The sequence below is a fragment of the Antennarius striatus genome, chromosome 17 (genome assembly GCF_040054535.1).
Source record: "Antennarius striatus isolate MH-2024 chromosome 17, ASM4005453v1, whole genome shotgun sequence".
NCBI classification, from domain to species: Eukaryota; Metazoa; Chordata; class Actinopteri; order Lophiiformes; family Antennariidae; genus Antennarius; species Antennarius striatus.
In genome coordinates, this window is record NC_090792.1 from 15,928,524 (window position 1) to 15,943,756 (window position 15,233).

At 39.8% G+C, this 15,233-nt stretch overlaps 1 protein-coding gene across 1 annotated transcript; it reads right to left on the reverse strand.

Annotated features, from left to right (window-relative positions):
• Positions 1 to 8,041: 8,041 nt before the first annotated feature.
• On the reverse strand, positions 8,042 to 14,326 carry tmx1 (thioredoxin-related transmembrane protein 1). The gene is made up of 8 exons (XM_068338687.1): positions 14,114 to 14,326; positions 13,677 to 13,792; positions 11,949 to 11,994; positions 11,451 to 11,579; positions 11,154 to 11,199; positions 10,865 to 10,966; positions 10,681 to 10,747; positions 8,042 to 10,481 (listed from the first exon to the last, which is right to left on the reverse strand). The coding sequence occupies exons 1-8, from the start codon at positions 14,275 to 14,277 to the stop codon at positions 10,252 to 10,254; spliced, it is 900 nt and encodes a 299-aa protein (XP_068194788.1). The 5' UTR covers positions 14,278 to 14,326; the 3' UTR covers positions 8,042 to 10,251.
• Positions 14,327 to 15,233: the final 907 nt, after the last annotated feature.

Genomic DNA, 15,233 nt, shown 5'->3' on the forward strand with positions numbered 1-15,233 from the left:
GCATGGAATTTAAAGAGGAAGGTCTGTGAACTACACAGGATGATAAAACTGGACTCTTTTGATGAGCTGCACAGTTGAATCAGAGTCAAGCGAGCCTGCAGCCCAGACAACGTGCTGTTGTCTCGCTTCATGACACCAGCGTGTGAAATCTTTGAAATGACGCTGCTGCAGCTCGAAAATATCGAACTATGAAGATTAAGGAGATGAAACCATAATGTATGGGAAGCAGAAGACGTAGTGAGGAAGAAGACCAGTTAAGGAAATAACATAGTAAAGTAATAACAGAGAGATGCAGACCTACAAACTTTCTCTATATATAAAAACTCGTTTGTCTTTTTCTGTCCTCCCACAGACTGAACAGCATCCAACAGAGTTACAGCTAAAAATCATGCAGCTGAAGTTTCTTCTGTTCACTATTCATAACTTTCTGAATCACGGAGCAGCTTCTTGTCCTCCAGATGTCACCCGACGGTCGGGACATGGTGTCCATCGAGGGACAAAGATACTGGTGTAATGTCACTGATCCATACGTGATGTGTGGAGGTTCATGAACGTACCAGAAGAGATTGATCCCATTTTTTAATATTCTTCAGCTGTAGAATTTGTGCTTGCCTGAATTCCAATCAGCAAGTTATAAAATTTGTCCTCCCTAGTGGTCAGGGACGGGAACAGTGGTTCCTGTTAGCTTCTCCTTCTTCTGTGGAGTCTTTCCTACCATGGGAAACAGATACACTCAAATGTTTTAACATAATATGGGCTATTTGAACTTAATTAGGTTTAGTTATATTTTACCTTTGATGTGTTAAGATAATAGTAAGTTAAGTGTTATAATTAATTTGGAAAATTCAGTTTAGCTTTATCTAATTTAGTTTAGTTTAGCCTATGTTATTTGCTTTCAGTTTGATTTAATTGATATATCTTATTTTTATTGCACTAGATGAGTTACGTTTAAGTTAGTTAACTGAGTTGAGCTGAGTACATTTAGTTTAAATTTGTTACGTAACTAATTTAGTTTAATTGAGTCACATTTCAGTTTCATTCAGTTTGGTAAAGGTAATTTTATATGTTGCACTAATTTAGTTAAGTTTATATTAATAGTTTAGTTTTAGTTTAGTTACTTGACTAATTAATTAACTTTTATTTTTTTATTTATTTTACGTGACTAATTTAGTTTAATTTAGTCAAACTTGATTTCACTCCTTTTAAATAATGTAATTTGGTAAAAATACACATTTTTAATTAATTTGTCTTAGTTTAGTCACTGTAGTTTTTAGTTAGTTGTGCTGAATTTGGTTATTTTAGTTTATTAGACTAAGGTCACTCCTGTTAAAGTGTGCAATGATGCTGCCGTAGAGTTTATCCCACTATTACTTCATACATTCAGTGACACCAGACAAAATAAAAAATCCAAGAAATCACATTGTTGTTGTTGTTGTTGTTGTTGTTGTTGTTGTTTTAAGAATACTAAACATCATCTTCCTCATCCTGCAAAATAAAACCGCTAGAAAAGATGTGGAACACTGAAGTCTGATCCACGCTAACCTCATCTGATAGAGTGTTTATTCTGTTCATGGAGGAGAAACTCAGCGGTTAATTAGACGATCTGACCTGAGATCTGCTGACAATCTGCTAATTCATCCCTGTAGAGGTACGAGTGCCAGACGACGGCAGTGTCCTGATGCATCCACACGTCCTACAGGCTGAACCCTTCTATTATTGCTGAGCCTTCCTCTATAAATACATGCTGACAAACAGCAGAGCCCTGCGATTAAAAGGCCTCTGACTCTGAGACACGCTGACTGCTGCTGAACTTGGGTAATTATTCCTCTGTCATATAAACCTTGTAATTACCTCATGGAGACCAAGGCATCCTCTCTGCAAAGCTGTCAAGAGTGAACAGAAATAGTCTGAAGCAGCTCAAGTCCAGAGGACCATTGGAGTCGTGATCCGGCCCTGAGCTCCTTTCCTGACACTTTGTCTCAGAAATAAACAGGAAGTAGGCAGAACCGATCCAGGAAGCAGGTTGTGAAGGTTGGCCTGATGTTACTGGGATCAGAGGGTGTCTTTGACACAGTTGATAATCAGTAGTGGACATCCTCTTTCATTCAAAAGCCCTGCTTGATTGATGTGTGGAACAGCTGCAGGTTTTATGTTTATAGCTACAAGATTCTTGGCTACACTTGAAACTGAAAACAATCTGTAGTGAGAAAAAAAACAAAATTTCGTTATCCAAGGACTCACAATGGAATTAAGCAACACTGATAGTGCATGACACAAACATTGGTGAGAAAACGACTTCTGCAAGAATGTCACAGCTGGGACAACGGAGCCGGGACCCCACTGTTGGGAGAGCTAGACCACCAAACTAGTCATCAATGGTGTGTTTACACCAGTGTTGTGTATGGAGAGGAATTTTAGCACCCCTACAGCTACAAAAGGGGCCACTGCCACGCACAGCCAGCAGACGACACAGCAGTTATGAAATCATCTGCAGCGTGACGGACTTCATGACTGATAACCAACAGATGCTGCACTGACAGGAGTCCTCGTTTCTGCAGAAGAATGACGTCACAGTTTTGGACGGACCAGCAATAAGCCCCGACCTAAACCCCATTAAACCCCGTAGAGATGGTGGGGTGAGCAAATGCAAACGTGAACATCCTTAAAAATAGCTACAGCAACTCTGGCAGGAGAGCTGGTCGCCATCCCTCAGGATGACATCATCTGGAGGTTCTTTCAGTCCATAAAGAGGAGGTTAGCGAAATAATCAATGCTGATGGGGGGACCCACTAATTACTAGTTGTTTGGTTCGGTTGTGTTACATGAGAAACGATCACATTTCCAGCGTTGTTTTTGTTTCGCCTCAATTAAAGGTTTTTAAATAAAAAGATAAAGACTGTTACTCAGATTCGACAAAATCTACCAACGCAAACACAAACTTCTCAAGGTTACCCTCAGACATAAAGCCAATGTTAGCGACTAACCAACAGGTAGCAGTAGCTTGCATTTCAACTGTGAGTACTTTTACTGTAAGTATTTGAATTACATTCTGTCCATAATGGAGTGATTGCAGCTGCAGGACATTTACTGTACTTATAATGCAGTATTTTTACAAGGTTGTGTTGATATTTTACTTCCGTTCTCCACTGCTGGAGTTCACCACATGGCAGATAAACTCAAAAAGGATTAACTTGCACTTATTACTTGTCAGATTTGAGGCTCAGCAAAAAAATATTTTCCTCCTGTGCTGCTCCCATGAAGAGATTTAAGACGTTTAAAACTTTTTAATTCCTCCTCCAGGATGTGTAAGTTGGGAATGCAGATGTGTAAACACTCTTCTAAACTTTCTGCTGACCTATGACGATATTTAAGCAGTGGGTGTGTTTCATTTGTCAGTTTAGGGACTTTTAGATGAACCAGATGTGTGTTTCGAATCGGCTCCAAAACAAACAGCTGTATCCGTGGAAACCGCTTCGAGCATCATTGAGTTTCAAGTTTCTGTCAAGACACACAGAGGAATGCATCAAAACCTAGCGTTTAAACATAATGCAGATTTTGCAGAAAGTTTTAAAGATGCATGCAAAAAATCAGACCTTATTAGGGGTTGTTTATGGATGAATCATGATTAGGAAAGTTTTGAAATCCTCTCTCGTAGCAGTCATCAAACAGTAACTTTCCATTTAAAGCAACAAAATGTTTCTGAAGCTTCAAACTAGAACATAACATTCTCAAAAATACTTGAAGAAGATACTTGTTAAAACGTGTTATAAGAATGAACAGAAAATATTTTTTCAAACTTTTTTTAAAGCTGAAATCTTCATTACACCCTCTAGTATAAAGGTGGTACACAAGCTTGATGGGCTGTACTTCTTGTCCCTCAGCAGGATCTGATGTTACACCATTATATGATTTCTATACACTTTCTGTTGAAGATGGAGCTGTTGTCCAATCAGGTCACCTCAAGATTCAGTGCCGCCGTTACCGATGGTTTCACTGTCAACGTGACGGCATCAGATTGATGTCTGTATGAAAGCAGTGACTCCGTAAACGAGGGAGGACAGAATGATGGATTGTGTTCCACAACCTGGAAATTCAAAAAGCAGTTAGCAGAAATTGAAAAAAGAAAACCAAGCTAAGGAGGTTCCAGATTATAGAGACAAATTACTGGAGCTCCTCTTGACTGACTGTGTGATGCAATCTGTGTGAAAGAGTTGAATGTGATGCAACCACCAGGTAGCAGGTAAGATTGTGAGCTCTTGTTGATGTCCATCTTAGAGGCGGAAATGAAGATGGGTTTGTAAAGATGTGTAAAAACATCTTCATTCAGTTTAGATCTATGGATTTCACCACATAAGAATTAATTTTGTGCTTTCTTTATTGTTTTTCTTTAATTTCTTGTCAATTTTTTACCAGAATGCTGCAGAGCTGTGAAGCTCTTGAAATATTTTCTTAGCTAAGTACTTTTAACCTTACTTTCCATCATCACAGGATAATGACTCACTCTTTATTTTTAGGTGGGGAAAAGGTCACATTATAGACCGTAAAAATGTCTTGTTACATGTTAAACACCTAAATTTTAAAAGAAAATAAAAGTTAAAGTACTCACATAGAAAAATTATCCATTTCAGAAGTCTGAGCTGTCATGTGATCGTCTGGCCTGAAGGGAGTGAGCACAACTCCTGGATGTAAATGTGGGTGGGCAGAGGGCGTTGTTTGTGGTAGTAAAAATCATTTTCATAGACTGTAATCACAGTGGATTCAGAATTAGTCACTAACGTGTCTCTTGATGGATGTGTAATGGTGCCAGTGACACATGTGGGCTGAACAAAGAGGCTTTTCAGCTGAAAAATGGAGCCTGTGTTCTTGACAGATTAGTAATGAAGGTAAAGTTCAAAGGTCCACATTTTGTCACCCTCTCAAGTGAGAGATTTTGAATAAAACCTTGTTTTTCTAATTAACTTTTTAACAAATCTTTCTTAATCGTTATTTTGGGTTTGACAAATGAAAAACTATTTTTCTGCTCCTACCTGTTGTATCTATTGTAATACTTCAGAATTATACTTCAGGATTTTCTGTATTACATATTTTAACATCTTGTAACATGTAGTTAAATGCATCCTGGTTTGAAGGCAATAAATATAAGAAATAAAGTAAAATAAGAAAATAAGAAATAAAATAAAATAAGAAAATTAAGAGCTTTTTTTCACCCTAAGCTGTTTTGACATACACAATGAACTTCAAAGAGTCATCTGTGCCTCTGCTCCATGCTGTCGAGCCAACGACAATGAACAACAATCAGTGAAATGTTTCTTCATCTAACCCAATAAGAAAATGTGCTCGTGTGTTGGACATATTCTTGCCCCCCTCCCTCCCCCATTGTAAAATGCAGCCCCATTTCTGGCCCCTGATTTAGAAAAATCCTTGGTCTGGTTTGCGAGGATGGTTAAAGAAGTGTTTGCAGTGCATGGAATACTCTCCACGTTTGAGCGTAGAAATGCTCTCATATTTGCGGATCTATAATTTAAGACTTACCGGACTGATCTGCCACGTAGTTTTCTAAGAGCAAAGGCAGCTGAAAAACAAGAAAACAACACCAGACCCATTGTTTGTGGGTCCTGACTCTCCTCCACAGGGTTTACATGGATTAATCAATCATTCCAAGCCCAGGAATCTCAATCTCATCATCGTTGCCGGCTGTAATGGTCTAACCGCATGGAGAGAACCTGGCAGCTTTGAAAACATGTGCTGCCTTCTTGAAAGCTCGCACTCAAACCTCGCTGGCATCTAGCTGCCCAGTGAGTGAGGCGGGATCGAACAAGACTGGTTGGTTTTTCTTGGGGATTTTTGCGACTTGAGCAGAAACCCTCCTGGCTGCCGGCCCAAAGAGTTTTATCCAAGAGAAGAAGAAGAAAAAAAACACCACCACCACCAAGTAAACCCACCTCTGCCTCATCCTACACACTGAGGAGATGTGTGATTCTCATGTAATGAAACTCTACTGTACGTCACACCTCTATGGTCCTGAAACTCCAACATGCTATCTGATAGCACACGCTGCTGTTGGTTTATCCAGCATAAATAAAAACAGATAGCGAAGCAAAGGGTCATTGCTGTCGTACGACCTCGACGTAAAAAGGACTTTGATGTCTGATGTTGCTTCCAGGAAGAAGTGAAACCAGGCGTGCAGATACCGCCAGTTGTGTCTTGTATCACGTGTACATGTGTTAGAGCTCACGCTTGCTAATGTGTTTAGCGTGAGTTGTAAAAAAGAGTGTTTCCAGAGACCTTGATTGCATCATGTGAGCCTCCATCTTCTTTAGTTGTTCAGGTAGTTGCTGCAAAAAAGTTTTGTTAATCTTCAGAAGAAGCTACACACAACTTTCCATCAGCGTAGGGATGATTAGATCATGACGGAACTTTTATGTTTGGGGCAAAGCTTTCATCAGAATAAATTTGATCTTTTAGGAACAATGTCTGTCACACAGTTATTAAGTGAATTCAGATTAACACAGATGTTTGCTTTCCATTGAGCTAAGCTAAAAGCTAAAGGCTCAGTGTCTTTGTTTTTTCATCAAAGATTCCAGTTTTCCTCCAGTACTGCAGAAGAGCAAATCAGAGAGCGCTAAATGAATGAAAAAGGAAAGCAGTAAAACAGCAGCGTCGCCATCTGCGTTCACTTTACGCTGCAGAACAATAAAACCATCCAGGGCAAAGTAATCTGTTCCTGATTAATCAACACCAGACAGCTTCCATCCAGTGTTTTCTTGGAGTGCTACATGTCCACCATCTGTGATGAAGGGCCTCCAGCAGCAGAACTCAATCCTCTTCCTAAACCCTCTCAAACTAAAGCCTGCTAAGCATCATGTGCAGAAACTGTAACGACGGCACTGATTAGAGACGGACAGGCCTCTTGTTTAATCTGAGCAGATTAACACCAACAGGATGGATGTCACTCTGCAGAGGTGATGGGAAGCCACACGGGAAGAATTTAAACCTTTATTCTTCAATTCCATTTCTGTCTTGTGTGCCCTAAAATATTATCCTGTTTTATCCTGATAGCTTTAAAGAAGAGTATTGTTTTGTTTTTTAGTTCTGTGTTCATTAATTCATTTATCCGACTAAAAAAACTGTCCTTTTATATTTTTTTGATGTTTCTTATCCTGTACATGAGGTCCTTTTAACATTCTGGTTGGAGGAAGGCCCCAAACAATCACAGTAAACATGAAGACTGGGTGACCTCTGCTGGTAAGAACCAGAGCTCATGAGCGTTTCATTTGTTTAACACAGAATTATTAACACAAAATAGAACAAAATAAAATACCTTTAAGGAAAATGGGCAAAGAGGGAATAAATTAAAATTCATTCTAAGCGTGGAAAGATGTCTATCTGAGACAGTGGAAAGGTTGGAAATGATATCATGGTTCATGTATTTTATATTTTTAACAGTATCCTTCTGCCAGGACAACAAAAACTACCTGACAGATTTTAATGATGTTTGTTGGAGGGAGGAGATGCTCAATGGGGAATGATTGAATTGTCAAGAGCCAGCAAAAAAAAGTTGATTCATTCTTGTCACTTGAAAAATTGTTGTGGATTTTGGTGAATTCTTTCACTGGTTCGAGGAACCAACAATTAGATTATGGAGATAATCTGATTTTTGTTTTGTTTAATTTAATGGTCACCAGACACATTGAAATGTGAAAAGATGGATGCAGACAAGACACCAGGTCATCACAGGATCATAGGTGTTTAAGGTTCCATAATTTCGCATGGATTTTAAAACACCTCTTGTAACTATTACAGTGCTGCATTTACCTTTTATGGAAAAGTTCTTATGTTAAAAATTTAAATGAGAATCTAATATTTAAGTATAATTTAGTAATTTGAGACTTTAACACAATAGAGGTGGGAAACTGGTTTGTAAATGTACCTGCACAGAATCCTGCAGAAAAAATCTAAACCGTCCGGCTAAGGTAAAGATAATTTCCCCGTAGGGGAAAATAAAAGTTGACTTTCTTTCTTCTTTTTCTTTCTCTTGGAAACAAGACATGCGACAGTTTTCAGATAAACCTTTATTTAAAGAAACATTCCAACAATGAAGGATTGCAGCCAGCTTGGAGTGTGAACACTAGAGGGTGTTAAAACAGTCAGGTACAAAAAAAAAACCAAAACAAAAAACCCCCATTATTTTAATGAAATGGCCAGTCAGGGTTTGGAAAGTAGGATAAAAATACATGAGTTATTAAATTGAGTGAAATGTATATTTAAAACACTTTCAAACTCGTCTCTGCTTCACAAGACTCAACTGGATAGAATGAAATTAGTTCCATCAAGGTGTCTCGTGCTCACGCTTTCAGTAAACACATGCTCACGAAACAAAACTCACTTTGAAAATTTACCCCCAGTCTCAGGATCGATCTGTTAACTTTTACGCTTCACTAAGCTTCATTTGAACCCTGTTGTTGTTCTGAAAACAGAACGGCGTGAGGATGGAAAGACCAGATTCTCTCTCCACAGTCCACAAACAGCTTCTCTCTAAAGAAACTGTATTGTAGCCCTACCAAATTGTGGGTAAACATCCCACAACAATTAGATTATAAATCTCGAGAAACTAGAACAAGTAAACATCAACAAGAAAGAAAAAAAAGTGATTCAAAAGTGGTTCAGTACCTGCAAATCAAATCAGGCCTTTCTATCTTTTCTTAAAACCTGCATCGGTGGTCCATTTTCTGCTCTAAAGGCTTCCAACAAAACTGTACTTTCTATTGCTTTGACTCCAGTTACGGATTTCAACTCACAGGGGACTCTTTACAAACGTCTGATCGTTTGTGATTTCGTCTTAATATCACTGCAGAAGAGTAAAAAAAAAAGGTCAACTTATTCACAGGAACCCTGACTGCTGAGTGATGTTCTGTAGAACTCAAGCGGTGTTATGTTTGTTATCCAGAAGGACGCAGACACTGAAGGGTTTTTAAAAAGCAGACATTCCTCACTTTCGTTTGTTTTGGTGGAGCAGCCACACAAACCTCTTCTGAATTCAGAACAAATTATTTATTGCAGCACCAACACTTCGCTTCCCATTTATTTTAATAGTGGTTAATACATTTTGGCAACAAAGCAGCGTGACAATGACATCCCGCACTTAAATATTAAAGTGGAATATAGTGGAACATGCCCAGACGCCACTGAGGCTAATCACACAACCCAGCAGATGAACAGTTTTGTCCAAGCTGTTAACATATTGATCAGTTTCTATTATTGTTATTTGGGCCTTATTATATAGAGGTTACAGCAAAAAAACCTTTCCTATGGCACTGAACCACATTTTTTTGTTACTGGCGTGAGATTGTGTGATTAGTTATTGCTTGTGATCAGCAGGTGACCTCTGAGTTTGAATGGGTGAATGGCGGCTCTGTGGTTCGTCGGCCACATCCAGGATTACTTCCAAAACAAAAAGAACAACATGGAAGCAGCAAACATTTACCTTCCCCGATACACAACTGTTGTCAACTTGAACACATTTTGGTGAGTTTTCTTCCTGAGTTAGCTGCTAATACTTTCAACCTCCAGCTGTGGCTAAGACACGTTTAAACATCGACCTGCTTGAACATTGTGCTACCGGAACTCTAACATCCGCAGGAGTACGAAACGGGGGGGGGGGAAGGGGGCCAACAGCCTGAAGCAAAACTCAAAAGAAAACTGCAACTTTTCAGGTCATTTCTTTCTTTTCTGCATTTTCCACTGACTGTGAATTTAATGCGTGAACACTGTTATGTGAACCATCAGCATCTGTAAAATACATTCAACATAAAACAACTATATATGGACATTTTTTAAGTAAAAGGAAGCACGATAAACTCAAAGAAACCAAACCTAAAACAAATCAGCGATAAACACACAAATCTTGTTTTGTTTTTTAAATGATGCATAGCATAAAAAAACATTTCAAATCCAATCTCTACTGCACTTCATACCCAAACGTCAGCCAGGAGATTCGTTTCCACGAGAGGAAACTGGCGACAGGAGTGCGTTTTCTTGTTCAAGGTGGAGCCTGCTGCCCGGGTGGAGTCTACAGCTGCTCCCGTTAAAAACACAGAAAGAAGAAAAGAAGCAAGTCGTTTCAGAGAACCCGGAGGAGGAGAGGGTGACGGGAGAGATTTAGGGCTCCCTGCTGTAAACATTGCTGCTGGGGGACCAAAGGCTCCTCTGCTGACTCCACACTCGTCATATAGGGAGGAAGAGGTCATGTGACTATGTGTCCTCTTCCTCTTCCTCCTCCTCTTCACGGTTGCCCACCACCCTTCTCCTCAGAGCTTCGTCTGAGAAGCCCTGACCTTTGGGTTCCGGTCGGCCCTCAGGAGACCCTCTCCTCCTCCTCCAGACATCCTGCTCTTCTTCATCATCGTCATCTTCCTCGCCATCAGCCTCATCATCGTCCTCTTGTTGCTGGAGTAATCTTGCCTGTTGCATTGCCTGTTTCTCTGCAGAACAACATTTCGAACATTGATATTTCGCAAAGCAGTCACAAATACAACCATAAGCCATTGGTGCTCCGTTTGCCTTTTTAAAAATCACAACTTACTTTTTGAAAATCTCTTTTTTAAAATGCGATCATTCCCAACATACAAAATGTAAACAGCTAGTAGAACAACATCACATATAAACTCAAAGGAAACTCACTCTGGTAGTAATCCTGGGAGGAAAACCGTCTTGAGGGGAACACAAAATCTGCTATGAACACCAGCAACTGCAAAAAACAGGAAAACTCTTTTGGTGAATCCACTGGCGATGAAAATGCAATGCAACGGCATCAACTTAATATGTGTATTTTTTTTTATTTTGTCAACTGCTATGCAGCACTCACCAATCCCAATGCAAGGCCAGAGAACAGAGTGACCAAGCCAAAGATAACATACGAGCCCCAAACAGGGATCCCCAGCTGGTCTGTCATGTAGTTATGACAATGCTGCAAAAATACAGAACACAAGCCTTCAGAAAAACATTTCACTGCATGATAATCACCCTGCATGCAGACTAACTGTCATGGAAATTTTTATTTGCTTATGCAGTTCCTGATGGAGCAGCATTTTCTTCACTGTAAGGGAATTTGAATACCTCTGGAAATGTGTAAACCTGTATGGTGACTAACTTACCCGAATGAACATGGAGAGCTTGAACAAAGCCGACATTGAATTCATTCTGCAAGAAGAGGAAACAAAAGCGTGTAATTTAAGACTAATTTATCAAACTGACATCTAACAGAGCCAACAAGGAAACAAAAGAACAGGAAGATCCTGAGAACTGATCTAAATGGCCCAATAACCACATTTCCTACAGCACAAGAAAGAGAGCCATGACACACATAAACTACCGAGACCGGTCACAGCATATGGCTAATAAGAGGACTGGTACAACCTCATCATCAGATATTGTCACACACATGAACTTACAAAATCGAAGAAGGTCCCAGCCAAGAGGAAACTGGCTCCACAGCTTTCCATTTCTGCTCATCGACGAAGCTCAGGAAGTCCTCTTTTGTGCGAGCACCCTGATACTTCCTGAAGATGCCGTCCTTACAGCTGCAGCACAAACATTTCAGAATTATAACACTAATTTCTAAAATGAAATGATGATAAGCATGAACTCAACCAGGAGACCCCCAAGAGACTATGACAATGGCAGTTAAAAGTTACCATCTAAAGAAGCCTGGCGAAAGATCAGTGGCAAAACTTCAAAAACTATAATTCTATCAAATGTTAAATTTATGCCATCATTGCTGTTTACATGTGAGCACATTTCACGTGGAAGATGACACAGTATAGTGCCAACATTGAGCAAGATTTCATAGACGAACAACCCTACATTCACATAAGATCTAAACTTATTCAATCACACAAATGAAGAAGAAATGAAAACCACAAAAAAACCCTCACAAAAAAAAAACTTACTGGTAAATAGTAGGAAGTGAGGTGATGATGAATCGCCCACTCAGACCTGACAGGAAAAGGAGATGGTAACTGAATCGGAAACAACAGCGTGACTCTTGACTCAGCTGAAAGGAGTGTCACATTTGGCAGTGAAAAGATTCACTGTTCATGTTGACAATTTATACAGGGTTGCAAACAAAGAGCACAGTATAGTAAAATCACACATATAAGCCCAATCATGTCACGGCTCATAAATTACTTAAACATGATTGTTAAATTGTTCTGAATGCAACTGAGAGTTTTCGTCAACCAAATCTTTCAGAATATTTAAAATTTTATTACTCCTGTTTTCAGATATGCACTGCCAAAAGTCAGCTCCTGTATTCAAGCATCTGGCATTCACTCTTACCTACATGTAAAATCAAAGGTAACTAGAAGTAAGGCAGTCACCCACTTGCATAGGTCAAATATAAAAGCTAGTGCTCTGACCTACTGTCATTGATCAAAGCACTAGCTTTGATCTATGGTCTTACTCACACTGGCCTTCTCCCTCGTCTTTCTATCTTACCCGGTTCCTGATTGTACAAAAGTTGAAATGTGACCATGACCTAGTTTTGTAAGTGTTTATTGCAGTACAGTGGTACCTCTACTTACGAATGTCTCTACTTACAAAATTTTCTACTTACGAAATTTCTCAGCAGGAAAATATTACCTCTACTTACGAAAGAAATTTCGACTTATGTAATGTAAAAACACAGTATCGGCTGATACTTGAATCTCCCACAGGTTCCTGAACGCAACATTCTCATAGCTGCTCTGCCATTGGCTATTACCTATTATGTATCTTCCTGGCATCCCATCGGCTAAGAGGGATGCCACTCCACCTCTGTGTGGAGCTAGAACGGTGCTTATGGAGTGTGTCTGGCATTCGGCACTCGACCCGTGAGGTGTCCTGATGCGCAAATATAATAACTTTTTGAGTACGTATTCGCTATGGACCCCAAGAAAGTGATGGAGAAAAGAGTTTTTTTGTCCATACAAAGCAAGAGATAATAGAAAAACATGAGAAAGGGATGCATTTGGTTGATCTCGCCAAAGAATGTGACCGTAATGCATCTACAATCGCCATGTTATTAAAACAAAAGGAAGTTTAAGGAGTTTAAGGCATTGCGTAGGTGGTTGAAGTTCAAAAGGAGGACTGGAATTCACTCTGTTGTTCGGCATCGTGAGATAGGAGCGCATGAACCAAAGAGGGCAAAAAACAATGAGGACAGCTGTTAAAAGGTAAATGACCGTCATTATTATTCTTTACTCTATTCTTTGTTTTTTACATTATGCACAACTCATTTATTGTGTAATAATCTAATCGTAACATGTATTTGTTACATGTTTTGATGCATTTTTATGCTTTATAAAACATTAATGTTGGAATTTTTGTGGGCTTGGAACAGATTAGGGCATTTGCATGGAAAACGCGTCTCTACTTACGTGATTTTCTAATTACATAATTTCTTCCTGAACCAATTAATTTCATAAGTAGAGGTACCACTATATAATGACGTTATACTGGAATAAACACTGAGTACAGCATACAAATTTCACATATCAAAACTCAATCTAAATAGCCTCACTTTTTGTCACTGCTGGAGAACAAGACTCTCTCCAGCTAGATAAAGCTCTGCTTTTGTCGTCTCTACATGTGGAAGTCGAGGTGTAGGAGTTAACAGAGAACCTGTCGGTCAGGCCTACCGGGCTGTTCCGTCACGTCCACCTTGGCTATGTTGACCCCCATGTCCTCCCCCCAGTCCGCAAACTCCTTCCACACCGGTTGGAGCTGCTGGCACGCCGGGCACCAGGGTGCGTAGCTGAGAGAAGTTTATACAGGTAAACGCTAACTCACAGCGGTACACGTCAAAGTGTACACAAATAAACATTAGTAAACACATCACTTCTCTAGCATGTTAATTAGCAAACAAGCTAGCACACAACTCTGATGCTTCAGTTAGCCAGGGATTACAGATGTTAGCGTGGATACACAATTTTCAATCAAGACAAAATAGAGGTCGACACGATAATAAATCATGATAGAGGAATTATATTTTAATCTGTAGACAAATTATTCGCACATATCGTTCAGCTTAGAACAGCTAAAATACATGAGAGGCCAGCTAGCCTTTAGCACTTACAACTCAATCATCCATTCTCCGGACAGGATTTCTTCCCAGTTCCCGTCAGTAACTTCCTTCAGGCTGTCCCGCTTTGCTGAAGCTAGCAGCGATGTCAGACACACAACTATAAATAAATAATGCAACAACACGTGGTGTTGCTTTCGAACTGTGAAGCACAACATATTTGAGGCTGTTCTGCAGAGAGGAGTGCTCGGAAACACGCCAGGTACAGTATGATCTAATTCAGGAAGTCCGCTCACTTCCGGTATGCGCCCTGGCGACTTCTTCTTTGGTTTTTAAAGGTGGTTTATGCCCAATAGTAGCCGTAGAGCCCCCAGCTGGACAGTTATAATAGGTACAGTATACGTTTATACGTATAGATAGATAGACAGACAGACAGACAGACAGACGTCACCTGAAGTCACCACTGCAAACATCTGCTCAGAGCTGATCCCTGATCAGTTCCATTATTTTTTGAACTCCTCTGTTACACCGGCAGCGCACCTCATCGTTCACCAGTAGGTGGTGCTATTTCCGTTCAAATCATTTCCATTACAGCATTTGCTGCTGCATCTGTTGCATTAGAGAGGAAATGGCTGTTTATAAATTTTACCTACACACCCACCTACTGTTTTTTTTGGAGAATTTTCAATGGCTATCAGAGCTCAGAGTGATATTTCCAGATGTGCTATTTCATCCAGTTAACAGAACAATCTTTCCAAAAATCAATGATTATTCATGCATCCCCACGCCTATGGAGAGTTGGGTGAAGTTTTTGCTTTAACCCACGATCAAATCATGACTTCATTTTTGTTTTTGTGTTTTGTCACGTATGGCCTTTCACAATTTGTAAGATTGTGCACAAGACAAGCAATCAGCCTGCCTGCATTTCTCCTCTAGATGTGAGGAAATGTGTTGAGAGATTATTGCTGGGAACCTGCGGGCAGATTGCAATGGCAGGCAGTTATCAGAGCACCTCACATACTAAAAATACCCTTCAGATGACATCCTTTTGTGCCCCTAACATCGCCTCCGTTCTCCAGCCATCAGCTCTGCTCTACTTCCACTGCAGAATGAATCTCCCTTCAGATTCATAGTGATCTGGACAACTCCTTATACTTAATGTGGCATTGGGAAA

What these genes read in the sequence shown, in the direction of transcription:
- tmx1 (XM_068338687.1), bottom strand. Translation starts at nt 14,277, where the DNA reads ATGTTGTGCTTCACAGTTCGAAAGCAACACCACGTGTTGTTGCATTAT. An exon ending in TCACTTCCTACTATTTACCA is followed by an intron (nt 11,580 to 11,948) that starts GTAAGTTTTTTT and finishes TTTGTGCTGCAG; the next exon opens with CTGTAAGGACGGCATCTTCA. An exon ending in CTGGCCTTGCATTGGGATTG is followed by an intron (nt 10,748 to 10,864) that starts GTGAGTGCTGCA and finishes TGTTTTTTGCAG; the next exon opens with TTGCTGGTGTTCATAGCAGA.